The 22,830-nt window shown below is 42.3% G+C and overlaps 1 protein-coding gene across 11 annotated transcripts in view; it reads right to left on the bottom strand.

The window, feature by feature from the left end:
• celf6 (CUGBP Elav-like family member 6) overlaps window positions 1-22,830 on the bottom strand; it is a 167,628-nt gene that overhangs the window by 38,910 nt on the left and 105,888 nt on the right. For 8 of the 11 annotated variants that reach the window (XR_015086065.1, XM_086025105.1, XM_086025108.1 and 5 more), the window contains exons 4-5: window positions 12,095-12,223; window positions 4,496-4,575 (exon numbers count right to left, since the gene is read on the bottom strand). Coding sequence is in view for 10 of the 11 variants with exons in the window: in XM_086025105.1 (XP_085881231.1) it covers window positions 4,496-4,575; window positions 12,095-12,223 (209 nt within the window). In the remaining variant the exon portion in view is untranslated. The remainder of the gene's footprint in view (window positions 1-4,495; window positions 4,576-12,094; window positions 12,224-22,830) is intronic. The other 3 variants (XM_086025107.1, XM_086025112.1, XM_086025109.1) reach the window with 2 other exon arrangements.

Raw genomic sequence — 22,830 nt, 5'->3', positions numbered from 1 at the left:
AAGTTCCCCCTCGCAGTAAACCAAAAGGACAACTATTGTATGGCACGAAGCAGCCCACTCCTACAGCCTTGTCCTTGCTTTGTAGTCTAATATTGTTGCCCGTGGTGGAGGTAGACTGATAAATGGCACGTGTCCGACACGATTATGAAAGTCTAATGGGTTCATAACAGCCAGGCTAAAATATTAGCAAAAGAGTTAAGGTAGGCCACCTTAATAACCTGACCTTGTTTTGCAGATCAATCTCAACTCCGGAGAGTGCTTGTCAACGTTATTGACGTACTTGTTAACCAACCCGTCGAGTCACCGCCTTGAAACCTCCCTTGATAAGTGTTTTAAATATTTAATATACACTCCGTGACATTGGCTAAACCGAACCCATAATTCAGCCCTGATGGACCTTTTGCGAGTCTTTTTTCCATCGGCGCAAGTCTTGTGTGAAGGCTTTTTACCTAACATGTTCTATTGCTATTAAGTAGTCAATAACTGCACTTTATCTTTTATCTATAACACACCGCCCCTGCCTTCATTAGTTTTTGCTTCAGTCAAGTAGGTCCCGAGGGTTTGTCCTCCCCTTTTTGAGCATCTCCATCATCCAACCATCCAGATGAAATTTTGGTTTATAGTAAAAAAAAAAAAAAAAAAAATGTATTTCCTCATGACGGCTAGGATGTTTTTTGTTTACACAACTGTAGAGAGCACCCGGCGTTTTGAGTCTGTCTTCGTGCTGTGTAAATATTCGTGTAAAGGTAGAGTTGCGGCTGCTGCTGTCTTTTGATTGGTCGACAGAGAATTGTTACGTCCGGGTTAAAATGGGTATGGCTGGTTTCTGTTTGTGTGTCCTTTTTTATACCTGGTTCCTGTCAATAATGATGTGAAGTTGAAGGTGGTACCAACTGCTCTGGCAAGGTTATTTCAACTCAAGTGCTCTTGCTGCACAGCTGTGTTTGACTACAGTTTAAGTAAGTACGTAAGTACAAAAATATTTGAATAAGGCCATACGATATGTATATTTGCTGATGGTAGTTAAAAATAAAATAACAGGCACACTTGTCACTGTAAGAATTTAAAGATAATAGGACTGAATTTGTTTGATGACATTGATGATTTCCTGCGAAAACGTTGAAAACAAGATTTGGGAAAAACATTTGCTCCAAAAACTAGTCATCAGATTTTGAAACTATTTTTGATCCACAGAAGTAGAAGTCAGGTTTACACTTGCTGCACGGATGTAAGACCGTTGCATTTATTTTGCTGCATTCATTATTAAGTGAAGTTTTCAAGCCCGCTCTCGTGGGTTGGTTTGTCCAAAACGGTGCTACTCAAAGGGAGATGGGTTTCCGTAAAAAACCCAAAGTGGTCTGACTGCGAGTAACTGAGTGCGGTGTTTTGCAAACCGATAAATAATGAATACAAAATGTCATGAATCTACCTTTTGATTTGTACAACTGCTGGCACCAAGTTACCTTGATATTTCATCAATGGTACCACTTGAGAGGTTATACTGTATGTACACAAAAAAAAAAATCCAGATATGAAATTACAGATTCTTCTCTACCAGACGGTGCTTCCAGAGGGTTCCATTGTATAACGTTGTATAACCCATGTAGGAAAATGCGCCCTAAAACCAAGAGGGGAAACCAAATCATTTGAGTTGTACAGTTTATTAGTCACAATGATATTGGGGGGGGGGGTTATCGTGGTCTCTCTTTTTTTTTTTTTTTAGATTAGAAAAACTTGGAATTAATGTGTAAGTTTGTATCCCCTGTATTTGTGTTTGATCGTGAGCATGACCTGCGGAGCTGTTTTGCAAAAGTTATGTTGCTCGCTGTTGCCAGACTCATTCTCCAACCTAAAGCCCCAAATTATACACTCATTTACATTTTCAGGAGGAGGTTAAGAGAGGCATTTATCTTATGACGGGGGCCTCTTAGCCTGCGTGGAAAAACAGTCCTATCTCCTCGTGATAAGAGAATACTTACGCATGCTTTCACGCGCAGTGTTTTCTCTTGCCTCCCACTCACACGCACGCCATCGTCCCACTTTCACTTTGACGATCAACAAACCCTTGTGACAATTAAGTACTAAATCCTACAAAAGGTTAAGCAGCATATTTACTTTGAGGGCGAACTGACATGAAATCTGACATCACTTTGCACTCAAGATTCCATAAATACAGCAGCCCTAAAAAATCGGATTTGTTTGTAATTTGAAATGGTTAAACTCCAGGCTCATTCGTGCTCCTTTTAATATTTTTACTGCAATATTTTAGTGTAATGATTTTTTTTTTTCACTTAAGCTTTGCTGTCATTTCAAGAGCATTGTGTCTCTTCTTTTGAAGCATACTAATCAATCATATGTGTGTTTGTTTTTTTTTTTCTTATAAATTGAAAGGAAATACTTGGTTTGGAGTTAAATTGCATTATATACCATAGTTATACATTTCCACCGATATGTCTTCTTCAACTCATCCCCGATCAAAGTATCATCCTTGTCATTTGCATGAATTATGTAAGAAGCGTTTCACATTAGCCTCTGCATCCTTCTTTGACCGCTGATTGAACCGTTACTCGTAAATAACATCCCGTATAAGACATGTGCGGCAATGTCTCCCGGGGACACATTCAAGGATGCATGTGGCGTGTGCGCAGTCATCGTGTCTTCTGTAAGACTCGAATGGAAAGGCGATCTGTTTGCTGAGAAGCTACTTTGAATAGATGCAGAAAGAACGGATAAAGTGCAAAGGAATGAAAGGAGCCGTGCACTGTAAGGAAGCAGATGCTGACTGTTGGGATCTTTTGTCTATGATAACAGTGAAAAATGTCTGCGGTATGTCTGTAGATTGTTTGTGTATTTTAAGTCCTTGCAATGGCAGTCTATATCAATCTGTGTCGAGAATATTTACTTCCAAGATATATTATACACTGCTGAATGCTTTCCTTTCAGTCACCGTTTTTTGGTTGTTGTTTTTTCGCCAATCCAGTTTGACAGGCTTCAAACAAAATGACCATCACACTAAAGATTAGCAAAGATGTTGCAGTTTTGTCAGAAAAGGTCAACATTTGTTTTGACTTTTTTCTTGGACTGTTTTTTTTTTACAAACAAAAAGAGAAGACTTCATCACCTCACGAAGATACTTTTCTTACTAGGTTCATAACACACAACCTTTGTCCGATTACGCTCCCACTCGGTTCTTCCAAACAGTTGTTATCAGCGTTATTCCAAAAACTGTGTCTTATTATTGTATGTTTGAATGTGTCAACTAAAGATGAGCAGAAAGTGTCCCAAACTCCTGATTTATACTCAGCTTATCACTTATGTCCTCTCTGCTGGGCCGGGTCACTTTATGTGTGATGAATGCCAGCGCTGCCTGCCAAGAGCAATTTTATACGGGGAGCCGACAGGAGTGGCCCTCCGCCAAGGGGACCGACCCGCCTCTGGTTCTCGATTTATCTGCCTTCACAATCGATGAGAGCGCACACAAAATATTCCCTCAGGACTCATACCGCAACTCTCCGAAGGAAAGTTGAGCATTGCGCGCGATATTAAAGGTCCTAGTGGCAGGTGAGAATTTAAGTCGGCCTACATTAAAATTTGATATGTTTGTAAAAGTTCTTGAACTCCCCACCTTGGTCAAAAATTGTATCTCTTCCGTTTTGATGACATGTATCCACCGTAGATTTGATGTCATTATATATTGTTTTGTTGTTGTACATATGCACACGGCCTGCAAATTACTTGTATCCTGGCCAAATTCATTGTATCTTTTGGATAGAAATGAAACAAGAAAGTGCCAACACTGAAATAAGTTGTCTTTTTTTGTGATGCTGAATAATAGCTTCCATTTTTAATGTACATTCTTTAGCAAAAAATAATCACGACGTTTAACTGTCAGTTTTGAAAAACATTTTCCTTTGCACCATTTTAAAGAATATTACTCATTTCTCGCATAGTCTAAAAAAAAATCGAATCAACTATAACACTGATTTGTAACATTGGATCTCACCATATTTAGAGAGTGTGAATAATTGTGGGAAGCTCTCAGTACAAAATATATATCTGCATATATTTTGGGGGGATGTTAATCTCCAATGTAACATGTTGGTCTTGAAATTCTATCCAGATGAGACCTATTCAACAGGTACAAATTTACTCAGAGTGTAACGAAGCAGTTTGAGGCATCACATTGTAAAAGCAACAACTGGAGGTTACTTGATGGCTACAACTATTCCTTTCAAGTTTTATCATTCTAATTCCATCTTTTTCCTCTGGGTGGAACACAGAGCTGACTTTACAAGTACTAGTACTAGTACTCAAGGTTGGAATGTTCAACCAGATCAGAATTGCAGTACTATCATATCATAGTAAAAAAAAAGGGAGCCATCTTTTCCAGACTGGAGAACAACAGGATGTTTCTGGTGATCACACTCGCTAAAGAATTAGCATTGATATTAATGCTAATTCTGTTATTTGTGTGTGGGGGGAGTGCGTTACTTACAGGCATGGTCTGTCCACCGTGCAAGCTGTTGATGGCAGCCTGTGCTTCTCCATGGCTGGAGAATTTGACAAAGGCACAGCCTGTAAACACACACACAAAGAAAGGCGAAACAACATCAGGCAGATGGCCTTGGATTTATCAAGTTAAAACAAAACAAAAAAAAATTGCCAGTTATTGTCTTGACATTATCTGATCTATAAATATCTTCTGGTCACTTGTGTGTTGGGATCGTCGCTAAAGGCATTAGCGGCCTGGAACATCCCGTCCCTCGCCCCGGCAGCGCTAATTCCTCAGGCTTGTTTGTGAATATTAATCTGTTTAATATTTACACATTGTGATTTGTGTGCAGTCACTCATAAAGGAGATTAGCACCACAATAGCGCGGTCTTATAATCGGCCTATCCGACGGAATCGGCGCTCGCTTCAAATTTAAGACGTTGGCAGTGGTGTTGGAGGAGGCAATCTGGGGAGGGACGGCTTTTTTTTTTCCCTCGAAGGACGTTGAAATCATCTTAAATCTGTTGTGTGGTTAAGGCTCAGGAAGGAAGAGTCAACATGAGAAGTTGGCCAGAACACAAGAGAAGTAAGCGTCAGCAGTCGCGTCGTGGAGCTTTGCTGGATTAACGTTTCAAACGATATTAAAAGTGATTCAAGTGGATAATATTAATGCATGTTGGTAGTTTAGATATGCTTGCCACAAGATCAAGTGTTGCCTCAAAGTTTTGGTGGACTTTTTATGCCCTAAAATTCCCACAGAGATCAATTGTGTTCGGAATAATTTGTCTGAGTCTAAACTGACGCCGTAATTAAATATTATTAACTGTACAAGCAATGTTCAGAGGGCACGTTAGTCATTTTGCTTCACAATTTAAAAGAGCTTTCAGCTCTTGCAACCGTTCAGAGCTTGCAACCTACCAAAATAAAAGGAGTAACAGCACTAAAACCAGAGGTGGGCATTTTACTACATTTTGCTGGTCCGTCATCCATCAGTCCGTCATTTTTCTTGACGAACGGAATTGTAATTGTTAGTTGGTCAGTCGTCAGTTAAGTCTGTCAGTTCGTCCGTCAGAAATCCGTCGGTCCGTTAGTCCGTACTCTCGCACCCCAAAAAATTGCCAGCAAAATGGGCGTCCGGACCGTCAGCGGACGCAGTTAGTGACGGTTACTCTGATGGATATGAATCCCTTTCTGTCAGAGCGTAGTCTGTCATTTTTTAAAAAAGTGTCCCGTCACTCGTCAGTAAAACGGGCGTCCGTCAGTGATGGAATGACGGGCCGGAGTACCCGCCTCTGACGAAAACACTAAAGAAGCATCACTTCTGCTCATTCACCAACACGGCTGTAGTAATCATCTCTGAGTATCAAAATACTGAAACACTTGCTACTGCTGGGCCATGTCATTCTTTCAGAAAACGTGTTGCCGAATTGCTGGATTGTTCGATTCTTTCTGAAACGAGGTCAAGGTTATGAGGTGATGACGTCAAGGATGTGATGGCATCATCTATGAATTGGTCAAAGCCCAACATTGGACAGCTTTCGGTATATTCAGACCTCAATATGCCTGTCCTAAGCCACAGTTAAGATACAGCACTGCATTACACTAAAATGGAAGTGAATGGTACTTTGTATTTCATTTGGAAACGACATTGAATTAATCTGCTTTACCGTCATTGACTACTCTGTTCTATCCTATTTTTATCCTTGGCCTCAGGTCGCTCATGTTTTAACTTTAGAAGGCTATCTAATTAACAACCTTGCGGATTTATTCAGCTGCTTTTCATTAATCGAGCAGCAGCAGTGCTCACGGAAGCAGACGCGAGCTTCCTGAGCTGCGCACCCGGGAGATGTTGGAAAATCGGATTGGAAATAGTTTTGTATTGAAGTCACTTACTTTGTTAGATTGACCTTAAGAGCCCATCTGTATATAAATTACATAAGCACAAATATGCTCTGATTAATAATTAGCTTTGCTAAAGTGGCTAGCACAACAGCTCGTGTTTGGCAGTTTGGCCCAAAGTCAACTTGGATAGACACTAGCTCACCTGCAACGCAAATAAGAATAAGTTGCATAAAAAATGGATGGATGGAAATAGCCAATAATGAAACTGGCTGCCTGTGACTTTCAAAAAACAAACCTTCAAAAAAGCTAAATCCAGTCAAACTGTCATCGCGTGTGACGTCACGTGAGACACCATCAAATCATGCGAGATGTCAGCTCGGTGAGCAGCTAAAGGGTTTACCCTTTGTTTTTTCTCTCTCATATTTTTATGCGGCCGCAGAAGCGCAGCAGAGAGGAACAAATGCAATGAAAACCGTAGAAGCTGAAATGCAATTTATTGCCATGTAGTAAAGTGGTGCTCACATCTCTGTTGTAGCTGCTCGGTTCGATATGACTAAAGCGACAATGAATCAAAAAGAAGAACATCATGTACACCAGGGGCCGCATAGTCGTAGCGTGGTGAGCATTTCGGCAGTTCAGCGTTTACCCCGCCTCCTGCCTCAAGTCGTCTGGGATGGGCCCTAGCTCATCCGTGACCCTAATGGGGATGCGTGCTTGAGAAAACGGATGGATAGCTGTTATTAAATAAGCACACATTTGAGGGAGGACGGCATCCCTACAATATATCAACTGTGTTCAACATTGGAGGTAGTTATTTTTCTGACTTTGTGGGTAACTTTTCTAAATCAAAAGTTTCAAAACTTGGGGACTCTTGCGCTGTGTCCCCAATCGATAGGAGACAAAATCCACTTTCACCTGAGGCTTTCCATCCACTACAAAAGCAGCGTAAACTGTTTGTGTGGAGACATTCAAGTGAGCAGTAAAAGGCCATGTGTGTTTTGTTGTTGTGTCAAATGTCCTTAAAGCTGAATAGATCCACACAGGGCCACTACAAACGTCAAAGAACACTTTGATTCGGTCCCCCGCCTTTTCACTTCACTGGAAGAGCTCTCGGGCGGGGTTGGAGGCAGGAAGGGTCTTCATTTGTTTGACTGAAAGACGTTGGTGACTTGAAGTCTGCCTTTGAAAGAACAAACCAATTTGACCTTTTGTGGGGAAAAAATGATTTGGTTCAGTGTGTTCTTTCAAGAAACCTTTGGTTTTATAGGGCAAGATAAAGTCTGCTTGATTCTGAAACAAGGAGTTGGGTGGACCACAATGCCAGGAACCGCTCGATTCATGCTAACCACTCGACTCCGCCTTTGTTGAATCAATTCTTGTTTACAACATGTAGCACGGCCCTCGTGGTACTGAAAAATAAAAGTTTCCCACTCGTGTTCTAAAATGTCATCGTAATCTCAAACATCCACTCGCTTGGACTTTTGTCCCTATGTGCAGCCCAGGAAGAAAGGGCTAAGGCAGTGCAAAAACATCTCCAATTAAACGGAAGTGCCAGAAGCTCATGAATTATAGCAAACGTCTTGAGTTTTTTTTTTTTTTCCCCAATTTGACGTCTCCGAATGAGTTGGGGCGAACGCGGCGGGGAGAAAGATTGTATTGCTTTCAAGTGAGGGGATCTCGCCACTGCCTTTTGAATTCCCTGGGTAGTAATATGTATGCATGAATTCCATCTGGCTGGATGGGTGACATTTATAACACAACTTAATTATAGAGCTAAAAGCCATCTCTCTATTATTCCTGACAACTCAGGGCTCTATTCAAGTCTGGCGGCAAACGCTGAAAGTAGTTTGGAGAATCGGCGTGGTGGGCAGGGTGTGAAACTTGCGCCGGGGGGGTTAAAAGGCTTGCGAGTAGCACACATTTAGATCAACATGGCAGTCGGGCCCGCATCGCGAAGCAGATAGCGCAGTCAATTTCAAGGTCAGCCTCATTTGAATTACACAAGGTTCATCCGGAGCTTGTTGCCGGGTAAAATAAGTTGCGTTTATCTTTAACTGCACGGTGGAAACAGGACGGGACACAAAGCTTTTTAGGTGATGTCGCATAGAATTGGGCTAAAGAGGTCCCAGGGACTAACAAGGACTGAGACACGAAGCCCAGAAACAAATTCTGAATCAAGAAAATATCCAGGACAGACCAAAGCTTCCGCAAGAAGAAACCGAGCTGAAGTCTCGAATGTTAGATCAGCTCTCTTGGCAAGCGCAACGAGGTAATTTTCTTTGCGCTCATAAAAAGACGTTTGTTTGCTTCAGTGTATTTTGTCCTGATCTTGGAACTAATGCCGTCTCCATTTGTACTGTGTTTGATGACTGCAAAATGTGAATGATGGTACCAATTTGCAAATAAAGTGAAACAGCCGCCTGAAAACCTGTTCACTGAGCTGAAGGACAGCGAAAATATCAAAGAACAATTAGAGCAGTTTGCAGTCTTGTCTACATTTTTGTTTTTCTTTAACGAATGATGTTGCTTCACTGCCACTTTTGCCATATTTCATTATCCTGTGCTCCTCTTTGCCATCACCTATACCTTTCTGTCTTGGCATCAATACAATGCCAATTGTATTATATCAAACTAGTTAGTAACGGCTCTCTATTTCTTTTTCTTTTTCTTTTTACTATATGGTGTACATGTCATTTTTCTCAAATAAATAAACTAGTCCAGAAATGTGTGTCGCACTTTAGTCCATGGATTAATCGGTACATTTGATCTTCTATGAATAATGGCCTTAGGAAAAAGCCAAAAAAAGCCAAATTCACTTGCAGCATTAGTGTATATTTTTTTATTCTTTTGTTATTGTCATCTTATTTTTGCTGTAACTGCAGTGTACTAAGCAACCGGGACAGAGACACTTGTACCTACTAAACAGCAGTCCCATTTTCAGTTATATAGTCATCACCACTTTGCCATAACTAGTAGTGCTATCGCTAAAAAAAACAAAAACAGCAAAAAAAAAAAAAAAAAAAAAAAGAAAAGCAGCAAGAGCAAAACAAATGAAAAAAAGAATAAAATGTGAACATCTGTAACTGTCCAAAGTGGAAATGTGGCAGTTCCGTTGGAACTGGAAAATGGTGGATCCCACAAATGTAGACAGAGAGTTCAATCAAAAATGTATTAACAGAAAAAAAATGACTACCGTCCAAGGTCCAACTAAAGTCGCAGGCACAACGCCAGGAAAAACAGGATAACAGAAAAAGCGTGCAAATAAGGAAAGGAAATGACAAACACAAAATGACCTGCCACCAAGGGATCAGGAAAACTCCAATTGAGAAACAAGCAAAGCACACCGTACGAAATAAGCAAACCAAACACTATACTCGAGGGGTGGGGTGGTGGGGGGAACACGCGAACAATGGAACTAGGACATCAAAGTTAGCAAAAGTCAAGAAATTCTACACTTGGAGCGATGAGCAAGGTGGAATAATCTGACGACGCCGCTGTCCTTTTAAAGTCCATGACTGACATGCCGAACAGTTGCGGCGCCGAAGGACACGCCCACAACTCAGCTGACTGAGCAGAACCATGACAGTGAAAAAAAAAAGTGAACCGCTTTAAACATCCGTGTGCTTGCCATGAGCACTTGCATCCTGACAAATGTTTGCAGCTGGCGAGTCTCATTTGAATTGCCGTTCTTTTATGATGAAAGTTGACACATTTCCGCTTGTTTTGAGCCGCTCAGCCACTGACACGTGTAGCACTTCTGTTGCTACTCTACAGTTACGTTGCACACTGCACCACACTTTTCTTCCCCCCCCTCTTCATCGGTACCCTTCTGAGGTGACGTCGCAGAAAGGACAAAAAAAACATTCTTAATGTCGCTTTTGCCATATTGTACTGAGCAACCGGGACATGTTCAGCGCTGCTGCTTCCACGCTGCAACGACATTGCAAAACACTTCAACACCCCCCTTCTGAAGATCATCCTTTTCATGCTCCGTGTGTTGACATCTGCTGATGTCTCAGTCAAGTTTCCGTCCAACTTTTGAGACACGTTTTTCCCCGGAAATGTTAGCCGAACTTTTGTATGACTTTGGGGCATCCGACATTTTCGAGTTCCCAGCGTACTGCTAATGTTCCTTTATTTTGTCGCAGTGAAAGGCTATGGAAGGCGTGAAGAACGAGCGAGAGGGAGGTAACGAGTGAGAGACGAATGCCACTAGAGGAAACATATGGCGCACAAAGAGAGAGGGAGAGGAGGTGCGAGGAGGGTGAAAAAGGAGCGAAAGCAGAGCTCCTGTCGAACACGCCAGCACCGGCCCGATTTCATTTTATGTGCTGTCAATCAGCCCGAGGCATCTGAGCAGACAGGAAGGTAGAAAGGGAGGGAGGGGGGCATGAAAAAAGTGGAAGCCAGTGGTTGGGGGGGGGGGGGGGTGGACGAATGTGGAGGGGGACACAAAGAAACAGAGCTGGGACTAAGCTAGCGATGGAGACGCCGAAAAGGCCCGCGGTTCGATACGAGCGAGCTTTTGTCATTGATGTAAGCGTGCATTATCTCGCGCCGCCTTGCCGTCACACGCATCGCCGTATGGATGGACATGTCACAGTTTACAGATGCTTATCGAGCCCCTTGCACCGCTCGTGCAGTTCACTTCATTTGGTACGGGGTACCAAGCAATTGAGCATGGTCGCCTATGGAGGAAACGAAGAATCAATTCGTTGATGCATTTTCACTTTTTAAATCTTGTTTTAATGGGTTGGGAGAATTTCTGGATGGACGTTCGGAGCTTCTCTTGAAAAGCTTCTCCATGGCTCGACCACACATGTAAGGATTTGCCATCGTAAATAGTGAACAGGTTTAACATTCACGATTGGTCAAGATAACCGTTTTGAGACATTCGGTCGTCTGTTTTTTCATCTGAATTCGGGGGGACTTGCTCAGGGGTACCTCGATAGAAGCCAGGCAGCTGATTTGCGTCTCTCCAACAATTTTTGGCCACAGCAGGACTTAAACAGTTTGCGAGTGTTTTCCAAAGCAGACAATGTTGCGTTTGCGTCATAGTTCGTCAGGGTTCGTTCAATGTCGCAAATGTTCGCCAGACGTTCACCAACGGTTTTTGTGATTTTCTTATAACAAAAGTACACGCGAACCTATGACGACCGTTTGGCGAGCATTTGCAAACGAACCCTGACGTGAACGCGCATTTTTCTACTTTTGCCAACTTTTGTCGGAAATTTTCGCCCCTCAGTGGAATAGGGGCTTAACCCTCCGTTTCTAAAACCGGCATCCCTAAAGATGCCGCCCCAGATTATTCAGTTCATTGGTTTATCTTTGCCTGCATTGGATTTTACAGTTAAACAAACACAAAATAATAATAAATCACCTCCGATGTAATAAGACATGAACGTGTTTTCTGCTATATTGCGAGTGACTGCATCTAAACTCCCAGCCTGGCTGCTTTATTTACAGTAGGACATAATGGTTGTCTGGGGAGGGATGATGGCGATGCGGGGAACAAACACGGCGTGTTTCAGATAACAGGTGGGGGAGCAAGGAGATGAGCTGCTACATAAAAAATAAGACGCGAGTGTAAATGGAGGAGCGAGGAAAAAGCCAGGAGGTGTTGGAGCACCGCGACCGCGAGCGGGCCAGCAAGCGTGGGGTCGTGCCGCCTCGAGGATGCTCGAGCCGAGGCGGCTGGACAAGCAGAAGCAATGACAAGGGACCGTATGTATGTATGTATGTGTGTGTGTGTGCTCTGACCCTTACTGGCCCCATCAGGACCCCGCAGGACAGTGCACTCCTCGATCTGGCCAAAGGTCTCGAAGAGCCGCCGGACGTCATCCTCGCTCTGCTGCTTGCCGAGCATCCCCACAAACAGCTTCCTGTCTTCTGGAAGGGAAGAAAGGGGAAAGAGGACAACAGCTGATGGTCGCATTCTGCTGAGCCAAGTGATGCTTGTGCAGCTAAATCCCTCCCCTGCCTCGCTACTTTATCTTTTTAGCACACTGACAAGAGTTTTTGTTATTCCCCAGTTGGTTGCCACTGAGGGCCAAATTATGTCAAGGTTGACACGTCGCAGGTCAAATTGTCTGGACTTTTTTTTTTTTTTTAAAACTGGACCTGTAAATATTTTTTATGTGCAGATGTTATTTTTGCTGCTATTATTGCTGTTAAGGTTAGTAGTATTATAGTTTCTTGTAGCCGCCGATGTAATAGCAGTAATAGCTTGTGTCGAGGGACACACGAGAAAAAAATGTCGTTAAAAGAAGTCCACTATAATGGTTAGTTAGTCAGTCCGTCAGTTAAGTCCACATATATATATATATATATATATATATATATATATATATATATATATATATATATATATATATATATATTACATAGACAGACACACACACACACATACATGTCAGTCCGTCACTGACCAATGACTGTTTTTATATACATAAACATACAGGCACACACACACAATACTCACACATTGCATGGCAAGTGGCAACTTTGGAAAACTTCTCGCCAACAAATGAAACAAGTCAATTAGAGTGCAAGAAAGGATAAACAGTGAGCTATTGGAATGTGCAGGGGGCTGAGCGGGCATAATGAATAACGATTTTCTGTTATTGCGGATAATTATGAGCAAGGGTTCATAACAATAGCACCAAATCTAAGAAATAGTCGCTTTTGTGAGCACGTTGTGAGTCTATTCACTTTTTCTAAGAATTACAATCATCACAAGCCCAGTGATGCATCTGTTTTTTTTTTCTTAGTAGAAAGCAAAACCCATTTTAAATCTGGTCCAGCTTGTTAATAAATGTGTTCTTTTCAAGAGCAAAATAAAAGTTGTACTCTACTGTCATTTTGGAAAGTAGGAAAGATTAATTCTCCCAAATCTCTCCTCCTGCTATAGACCGAGCTTTCATCTTATTTTACATCTTCTACATTATTCATCTCCAATTCAGCTGTGTTGTGGAATAAAATGGTTACAAGCAAGAGCCCGTCCCCAGCGCTGATAGAAAGTGGCAGCGAGAGGAAGAGAACTTTATTGGGAATGACACTGTTGATCTTCCACGTGAGTCATTTGACTGGTATGGAGCGTGAAGGTGTGGCGGTGGCGGTGGGGAGGTGAGGATGGCGCAAGCGTCACCTGGGCCTCAACAGATGTGACGCCTCCTGTACCTGCCAGGCCCCATTAGATGCATCTGCTGTGAAATAAAGCAGCCGGGGCAGCCGCCTCCTTTGCGGCGGGCAAATCGGATCCTGTTGCGTCTTTGTAAAGTTCAAATGGGACACGTGCGCGCGACCCGCTCGGCCAGCAAATGACCACCTGGCTAATCGATAATGCTTGGGTTGCCGATGTTGTAATCCTGACGGGTTTTACTAGACGTGGCCTGCATCGCAGGGTGGGGTATTTTTATCGAGAGTTTTTTTCTCAAAAATGTTGATTTCCATTTTTGAAGACGGTGAATATTTAATAAAATCCATGCATTTACGTTCTAGTGCTTATCATGGTCACAGGCAGGGATGAGCTGGAGATGGTGGAAGGCAAACGAAACTGAAGTACACTATGCATCTACTTCAAAAGTGTCATTGGACCTTGATTATTTTTTTAATTTTTTTTCCCACCACTTGACAAAATAAAATTGAGTCAATTCAACACACCATTTTTTTTTTCAGTGCACCTTGGACTAGTCACCCGTCAGGCGTAAATTGTTGTACATTTTTTATTTGATTAGTTATATTTGCCATTTTTAAAAAAGTGCAGATTTTAATAGGCTTTTTGGTTGTTGTTTTTTTGTAGGCAGGAGAATAAGACACATTGTTAAAACGATTCATATTTAATTGATAAGTCAGAAATAGTATAATATGTTCATCTTTGAAAGCAGAACATACATAGTTTATTTCTTTGTGATGAACTGGTAATTAATACACTTTTTATGATCATTTTTGAAGGCCAAAAATATAATATTTTCCAAAAAGTATATATTTTTTTTAATTGCATTTAACGGAAGACATTTTTATTTTTCTAGCACTGGATATTTATTTTAGAAGTAATATATATATTCTGTCTTATTAATATTTCATTTAGCTTTGGGCTTGCTTATCCACAAAAAAATAGTTGGTGATTAAAATGTAGTATTAAATACCAGTAACAAAAGGGAAAAAAATAAATATAGCTTATTCTAGCAATTGTCGTTTCCCTTACCTCAAAAAATCGTCGAATATCTTTTACAAATGGTCATTTTAGTCATTGAAGGAAAAAAGATTTCGACTAAATGTCATGGGTTGAGAAACTCTCTGTTCTATTGGCAATCAGCCCCACTGTTTTATTCCAGTGCGACAAAAGTGCAGAAAAGCTCGCAAACAGACAGAAGGAAAAAAATGAGTTGGTTGTTTAATTTCACACTTGAGGGTTAGGAAAGCCCTCCAGAGAACTATTTCTATACAAGCAATTCAAAAGTCAATTTTCCATAAAATGCCCCTCTGAATTATTGGTCGATCAAGGAAATGTAGTCAAATGCTTATCCCTGGACATTCAGCTTGAACATGTGTTCGGGTAAATGAAGCTGACCTTTGCTCAAGGAAGCGAAGAGAAAATAGGAAGGAAGGCCACAGCCTGTCCACAACACATGTGACCTAATTTGCCGTGGATGCCACTCCATCTTTCAGATTTCCACTGAGGGGTCCCTGTTAAATGGGCGGAGTGCAGTTTCCACGCTCCCCCCTGCTGTGTGCTAATGTTGTGGGACACACACAAAAAAAAAAAAGGCTCATCTTGGTCCTGGCCCGAGGAGATCTAATGGTGGCTTTACAAGGCTAATTAACAAGCCATGAGCGAGGTAATGAACTTTCCAAATGTGCTGGCAAACGCAAAAATAAATGACACCCCTGCGAAGGCATTAAAGGAAGTGTGAGTGTACTTCAGTGGCGTCCTCCGGGAGAACAGAATGAATTTGGTGCTTGCTATCTTTTCATTGCCTGACCTGAGAGAGTCTCCGCCGGCCAGCCGCCTGCCCTGGCCCCGAGTATTGATTGCTATTAATTAGTCCTCTTTGCACCTGTCTCCGAAGCTGCTCGCGCTGGATTTTTACAAGTTCAACCCCACGCGCACATCTCCCATGGCCACTTGCGCACTTTAAATTGGCGTTTTATGAATATGAATATCATGTAATGCACCCTCTGCGTAAGGGGATGACACCGCGACTTTAAAGAGTAATCCATTAAAAGTGAAGAGGTACGAAAAAACCGAGAGCCCTCATTCACACTCGCACATTTGCATTAAGAGGCTTGAGGACCTTCATATAGAAGCAACATTGATAATTAAAAAAAAAAAAAAAAAAAATTGAAAACCTGCTCTGCTAATGTCCAAAGACCTTCGAACGAGACCGCCGTCATTTATCCCGTTTAATAGCCACCAAGTAGAGCAAAAAATGTATACATGCCATGAAGACTGTCATAATTTCAACCAACAACCTAGACTCAACTTTGCTCTTCAGATTTTAAACAATCGAGGCATATTGACACCAATTACTACTTTCCTGTCAGCCAGGGCTGCGGCACCATCTTGTGGCATCTTAGAGCATTACAGAAAGAGCCGAGAATACGCAAACCGGTACGTTTTTCAACGATTAGCCGAGGGTACACTCAAAGACAAATTTTGAAGAGCAAATTGTGACTAGGAAGGGATTGACTGTGTTAACAAACGGTTTTGAAGCTTTCTTATTTTGGTGCATTCGCATTAGGAGGTTTATGGTTGTGCTGAGCCGAACACTTGCAGGAGTTACAGGAGAGATCGGACAAGACAGGGAGCGCTGGATGATGGACTGTGGTGACCCCTGAATAGGATGAAGCCGAATAGAAAGATGTACACGTGTGCCATTATCTTAATCCTTCAAGTATTTGGACAAAAGCATGTCACAGACATGTCGCACAAAGTCACCTGGGAGCTATTATAAACTGTGACAAAATGCTGCAATGTCCCCCCCTAAGCTACGCACATGCAAACGGAGATGAGAAAAGTTACAATAAATGCTGCAGTCATCTGACAGTTGCTTGTCCCCAGGATGCCTTCGTATTCCATGGCACAGGGATTGCATCATTCCATCCCTGTGGTATATTAAAAACAAAGAGATTTTCCACACAAGCCATGTGCTGTCCAGATTGATGCTTCCGGCATATAAAACTGCACTTGCATCGTATCGTTCTCTTGATCCTCTATCGCCATCCTTGACTTTCTTTTGTCTCTCTAGCCAAATAATGAGTTGCTATAAAGACTATATTTCAATTTTGTTCTTTGGTGGCAATGTTTATTGACAAGAATGACTTTGCCGCTCCCGCGCCGGGGTAAATATCTTTTGTTTTCGCCATTCCATCCCATCATGCCTGCTGGCTATTGTCGAGGAGGCTTGGTAGTAGCAAGTGTTCACAAAGCATGGACAGCTGCACCCGACAATAAAAGATGCCTACCAGGCCGCCGGGTGCATTTCAGATGCAGTGTAATGTTCCAGGCAGCGCAACAAAGAAGTTGCACTTCTTATGGACTCATTAGCAAAGCATGATTTTTATTTATTTATTTATTTTGTTAATTATTTTTGATTATGCCTGCGAGGCTCGCCGCCGGACATACTCGCGCATGAAGGTGCACAGAATGACTGTAAAAAATGTTAAAAAGTGTTGTTGTTGTTTTTTTGTTTTTTTTTTTAATGTTGAGCTTGGCTTTGTTTCGCATCATCTACTCAGTGCCCTGATTGCGTGACAACTACGGGAATCAGTTTGGAAATAAATTGCGCCATTTAATTTTTAGTCTTGCCCATTTTGGCGGGACGATCAGCATTCCATACGCGTCCAGCTCGTGAAAAAGAAAAGAGACTGCAACTGAACTTTTGTACAAGGATACTTGTGTTTTTCAATAAAAGACCAAAGCACACTAAAATAGCACACTTACAGAAAAGAACCCCCCCGAAGGCCAAACAGTCTTTTTTCTGTATTGGCAACAAATTAGTCACATTCATAGAATACAAAAAGCTTTGCATTCATTTTTTTTTGTTGCCATTTTCATGTGATAAAAATGATATTAGAGCTCCTATTGTCCTTTTATGTTTGATTTAGTGAGGAACAATTGAGTACAGTGATTCCACAAGATGGCGCCAAAGCTCTGGCTAATACAAAAGTGTCAAGACGTCTGTTGAAGTGTATGTCGACTGACGTTTTTCGCATTTTGGGGAGGAGCTAAGTTTAGCCTGGGTTGAAAGTGAAAGTTAGCGAGTCTCCTCCGCATGTTTTTGCTCTGCTGAGTGGCTACTAAAATGCATCTGTAAGTTGTTTATTTTTAAGGGTAACGTAAGATGGACTTGAAATGACATTCATTTTTGTAGGCTATGATATATTAACCGTTTAAATTATATTTACGGGTCGTTAATTAATGGAGGTTTTTTGCTATCTGAGGCAGGGCTTTGTCCATATCCCGATGTGAATTGCATAATAGTTACTGTATTGCAGAATATTCTTGGCAGATTCTTTTTTTTTTTTTTTTTTCAAATGGGAAGGATGGTTCTGACCACGACTCTAAAAAAAGTTCCTCACAAAACTCGAACTGCTGTCACGCATGAGGCATACCTCAAAACTTGAGCAAATCCCACGAGACTTCTGCATATCTCGTGAGACTTCGGATGAGTGAGCGTCAAAGGGATTTTGAAGGCTTCTTTCTCTGACTTTTTGGGGGGGGATTTGTGTGCGTAGGGGTGTGTTTGTGCGATGCCCCCACAGAAGTGTACCAATGAAGGAAAAGAATAAAACTATGATTACGACCATGGACTCTGCCCTAGCTGCTTAGACCAATATGCCTGGAACAATAAGTCAATACCAATAAGAAACAGTAATGGATTGTGTCAGTAATGTTTTAATCTACAGATTCACCTCCTAAGCAATGCCCCCCCAACCCCCGTCCATTTAAAAACTGCAATCGCGAAAGTTGAATTCAGTAACCTGCACTTGCCTTAAAGTCCTGTCACACATCATCAAAATGTCCGTTTGTTAGTTTATTTTATCGTTTCATCACAGTTATGAATGTCAAAATGTTGCTTACAATAGTTTCCATTATTTCCTAAGGGTAAAATCGGACTAAATTAAAACAAACTGGATGTTGGCTAGCATCGAGTCGATCCTAGGGTCACAAAGAATTTTAAAAAATGCCGTTGTGCTGATGAGCGTGAGGGACAATCAGTGTTCCAAGGTTGCAATGGCTGCTTTCTTGAATGAGCAATCTTCCAGATAAATTTCTCTAGAGGTGTTCCAGTCGATGAGGTTGTTAGCTGGTTAAAGCAGCCTCGAAACACAGAAAGCCAAATGAAACCTTTCCATTGGAGGGAATCATTTTTGTTTTCATTTTCATAATTATCAACGCTTGACGGAGTTTTGAATCCCTCAGTTTTGAATCCCTCCTGTTGAATGTCGTTTCTTGGCCAACTTGCCATGAGTTGAATATACATAAGACATTATTCACTGTCTGATTCAAGTGCAATATTGAAATTAATTGGTTGAATATAAGTGTAATTAGAGTAACATCCTGCTTAATGCTCTCCTATTTCTTTGTGGATACAGAATGGAAATCGGAGCAAAACAAACCCTTCAATTGTCCGTGTTCTGATGCAACAACAAGTTGTTTACATGTAAATGCATTACTCTTACAACAAGACCTGACACTTGTATACCGACGGGTGCTTGAAACCTTCTGGTCTGCATGCAAAACAGTTTGGTGGTTGGGGGGCGGTGGGATCCTATGCAGAATTGCCCGTTGCAGTTTTTTGTCCAAAGCTCAATCAGTTCATGTTTAACAAACCTTTAATTGATGTCCAACAATCCCAGCTTTGTTCTGGCCCATACTCAACACTGCCCACCACAATTGAGTTTGCTGGGCGGTAGTTTCGGGGCACAGAGGGCTATTTTGGCTTCATTTGCATGTAAAGTGGAACACGGTCCTCTGACGGCATGAGGTGCCTCCAGACAGTCGCACCCGTGTGGCCTGCCAGACTGCGCCAGCCAGCGGGCCCTCACTTATCCCATGCCTGCTGGGCTTGGCTATGACAGCACACTGCGCGACATCTTAAGGTCCTGTCAATCTGCAGACTGCCCCGTCTGGGGTCACTCTTCTGAGGAACGCGTTGGCAAGGACAAACGTGAGCCGTTCACAGTCGCTCCCCTTCAGCGAGACAGACAAAAGACGTGGAGGTATTAAAAAGGCTCACACTCGGACCACTGGGAATAGGATTCAGCCGTGAGGCTCCCGGCGTTGTATAAGCATCCAATAAAGCCAAAGGATGTGGGAGCTAATAAACAAGGAGGACAACCATCCATCCATTTTCTGCAGCGCTCATCCTGTTCGGGGTTACGGGAGGGCCTGAAGCCTTTCTCATCTGACATATGCTGTATTTTCATTGCGTAGTACCAGGAATATGGTTTTCAACTTCAAAACAGTGCCATAGAAAACTTTAAAAAAAAAACAAAAAAAACATGCCATATGGAACGCATCCGTTGGAACATGGAAGAATGGGAGAACAAGGGCCTACTGGAAACAAAAAACATACGGGGAGGAATCGCATTTAATCCAAGAAGAGATTTAGGGTGGCAAGAAATCAGCAAAGTAGAGACTGGAGTATGAAATAATATAACTTCCTGGGATACGTTTCTGCAGTAGGTTAAGACAAAAGCTTAATGCTGGGGCAATCTACTCAACGTCTGGAAACAAGCTGGCCGGGTACCTGAGGCGGTACCTCATAGTATCTGGTCATACACCGTTTCAACAGTAAAAATGTCTCAATAATAAGAGGAGCCTTATGGAGTTGATGACAGCTTTGAGTGATCACGAGTTAATCACGTCAATTGTGAATGGTAAACTCAGTGGGATGTGCAGTATATGAATCACGTCAGCACCTTAAACCCACAGGTAGGACAACGGTAGCCGAGTAACAGAGATGGTAACGCACTGAGAAAAAGTCCATATTGATGGACATTTCAGAGCCTTTATCGGAGTTATCAAAAGTAGATGCTGTTGCCGGCTAACCCATCGTCAGTCTCCTCATCATAGAGCTTTCTCCTAACTGACAGTGGTGGGGAACGAAGTGGGACCCCAGTTCAGAGATTGTGTTTAGATAATGGCCATCTCCAATCATAGATAATCTGGCTCCAATCTTTTCTTCACAGACAAGGTCAGGAGGAGAAGATTCCCGGGCGAGGCAAGGGGGCGATAGGGAACGGGGGCGGCTCTCAGATGATTTACTACTGAGATTCACTCAGCTGCCTCTATCACTCTCCGTTAACTTTTTCATCCTGTTGTCGTTGCCCCTTTTGCTCATTCCGCCTTCTATCTCTCAAATTCCTCCACGGGCCCGGCCCGCCTCGCTATCGCTTGCTTCATCTCTTCCCTTGTATCGGCGTACCAATGAGACGGCGCAAGAAGAAAGCCAATAGCGAGAGAGAGGGACGGGGCGTAAAGAGGAGTTGACGTTTTCTGATTCGTGCCTCATTTTGGAATGAAGCAAATTGCCAAGGCTTTTGAATGGAGATGTATAGCTTGTCCGCCGTCCATGGGCTGTCAACAGGGCGAGTGAGTCGAGGTTCCATTCTTCACTTGTTCGTATCAGACAGATTCAAGCAAAGGGAGAATAAATTGATAGAAGAGCAGTATAAGACTATCAGACCTTATAAAGCACTGCTTCCATGATTCTTTCAATCTCAATAATCCATGGACAAAAATGTAATATGAGTCATTAGTTTTGACCAATTTCATTGGCAGAACCCTTTTTAAGACCCATTTTAAGGTGTTGTGGCTCATAGTTTCGATATTTAAGTTTTACAGTTTCAGTGAATGCTGTGTACAGGAATGGCCTTGGGTGATTATTCAACAGTCTGCTCTGGTAAATTGCCATTACAATCATGTCGAAAAAGCATCATGATCTCAACCTTTCCCTTTTCTCATGCCACTAGGTGGCCTCACGTTAGGATGACAAAAGTAACAGAGACAGAACAACATAAATTTCAAGGATCTCATTCATACATGACATACAAGTTAAGTACCCACTACCTAGAGTGTGTTGCCAAATGTTCTTAGGCCCTGAGTCATCTTGCTTGAAATAGTCTGGCTGCATCTACAATTTCTCTGTGCTTGATCTTGGTACCAAAGTCAAGGAGAGACTTGAATTGTTACCATTGATGTGGAAAATGTACACACAGTATACAGTTGATGCTCCTAAGAAATTGATGTCTTTTTGACTAAGTTGAGTCATACAAAGTGGCCTGTGAGAGCTCATCAATAATAGAAGCAAGGCCTCCTGCAAATAATGTGAAAAGAAGGCAACATTTGAAGAAGACTACCGATTGGATGACTCCCTTTACATGGTCAACGGAGACAAAAGCCACATGAAGTCTTGTTCATTTGGATGGTCTACTTTTCTGCTTAGTAACTCTTTGACACATCGCTCAGTGGCTACAGTTTTTGCAGAGTCAAATCACACATTTTTAAGTAAATATTTGATAGTAAACATTTTGCATGAGTAAAAATGCAATAATTCCACAGCGCTGGCATATTGCAGTATTTTTTTCAGGGCTGCATAGCGGCACACAAAGTGTTGTAGAATCGTAGGCCATTAAAGATAAATGAGAACCATAAAAGAAGGCAGCATATGAAGGAGTCTTCAGATTGGGACAGCTTTCCTGTGGCGGTCATTTGCATCCTCGGGTGGATCCAATCCCTGACACATCTATTGTCTTCAAATGCAGCTAGGCCTTGGCTTTCTGCACTTTGGCATTACCTCTCCTCCAGATACATCCTAATAGGGGAGATCCTCCAGAAAAGAGGGTCTTTTGCACCCACAAAATGGGAGGATGAAAGTGACTCCATACTGAAGGTGCAAATGTCCCAATTGACAATCTAGTGGCTCCCACTGGTAATTATGCCTGACTGGTCCTCCCGCAAATGAATCCTGCGCTTCCTCCTCCTTTCTTAGTCAACCTGGGCTGTCTGTTTCCCTTTAACTGCACAGCTTCATAGTAAATCTCATTTCATTGTCAGCCGTGACTGTGGTTTACTTCCCTTTCTGGGCGGCCGACTTCCTGTTGCCATTAAAGCTCAATATCTCTGCCGGGGCCTGTCTGCTTGGTCTTATTTCAATCCGTTCTGTTACCGAGCCTGTCCTCCCTTATAGAAACTTCATCTAACAGACGAGCGGCGGCTGTGCCAGCCTAAGAGCCGTCTGTATTTCATTCACACTGCCTGTTCGTCTCCGTCCCCTTTCGGTGAAAGAGGAGTAGTAATTGATATTGGGATCCATCTATCCTCCCCTCTTAAGCCTAGAGATCTAATTTATCTTGGTGAGAATGCCAATTGGCTCTCACACAAGCCTTGTCGGTCAGACTTTGCCCGTTTTTAGATGTCCATTAATTAAAGTGCCACCATGACAAAAATAAGTCCTATTTGGGGGTGTGCGCGCCAATGGAAACGA

This window comes from Filicampus tigris, chromosome 3 (assembly GCF_054856515.1).
Source record: "Filicampus tigris isolate MCC_2025a chromosome 3, RoL_Ftig_1.0, whole genome shotgun sequence".
NCBI classification, from domain to species: domain Eukaryota; kingdom Metazoa; phylum Chordata; class Actinopteri; order Syngnathiformes; family Syngnathidae; genus Filicampus; species Filicampus tigris.
The sequence above is the reverse complement of the archived record's forward strand: the minus strand, read 5'-3'. Positions and strand labels throughout refer to the sequence as shown.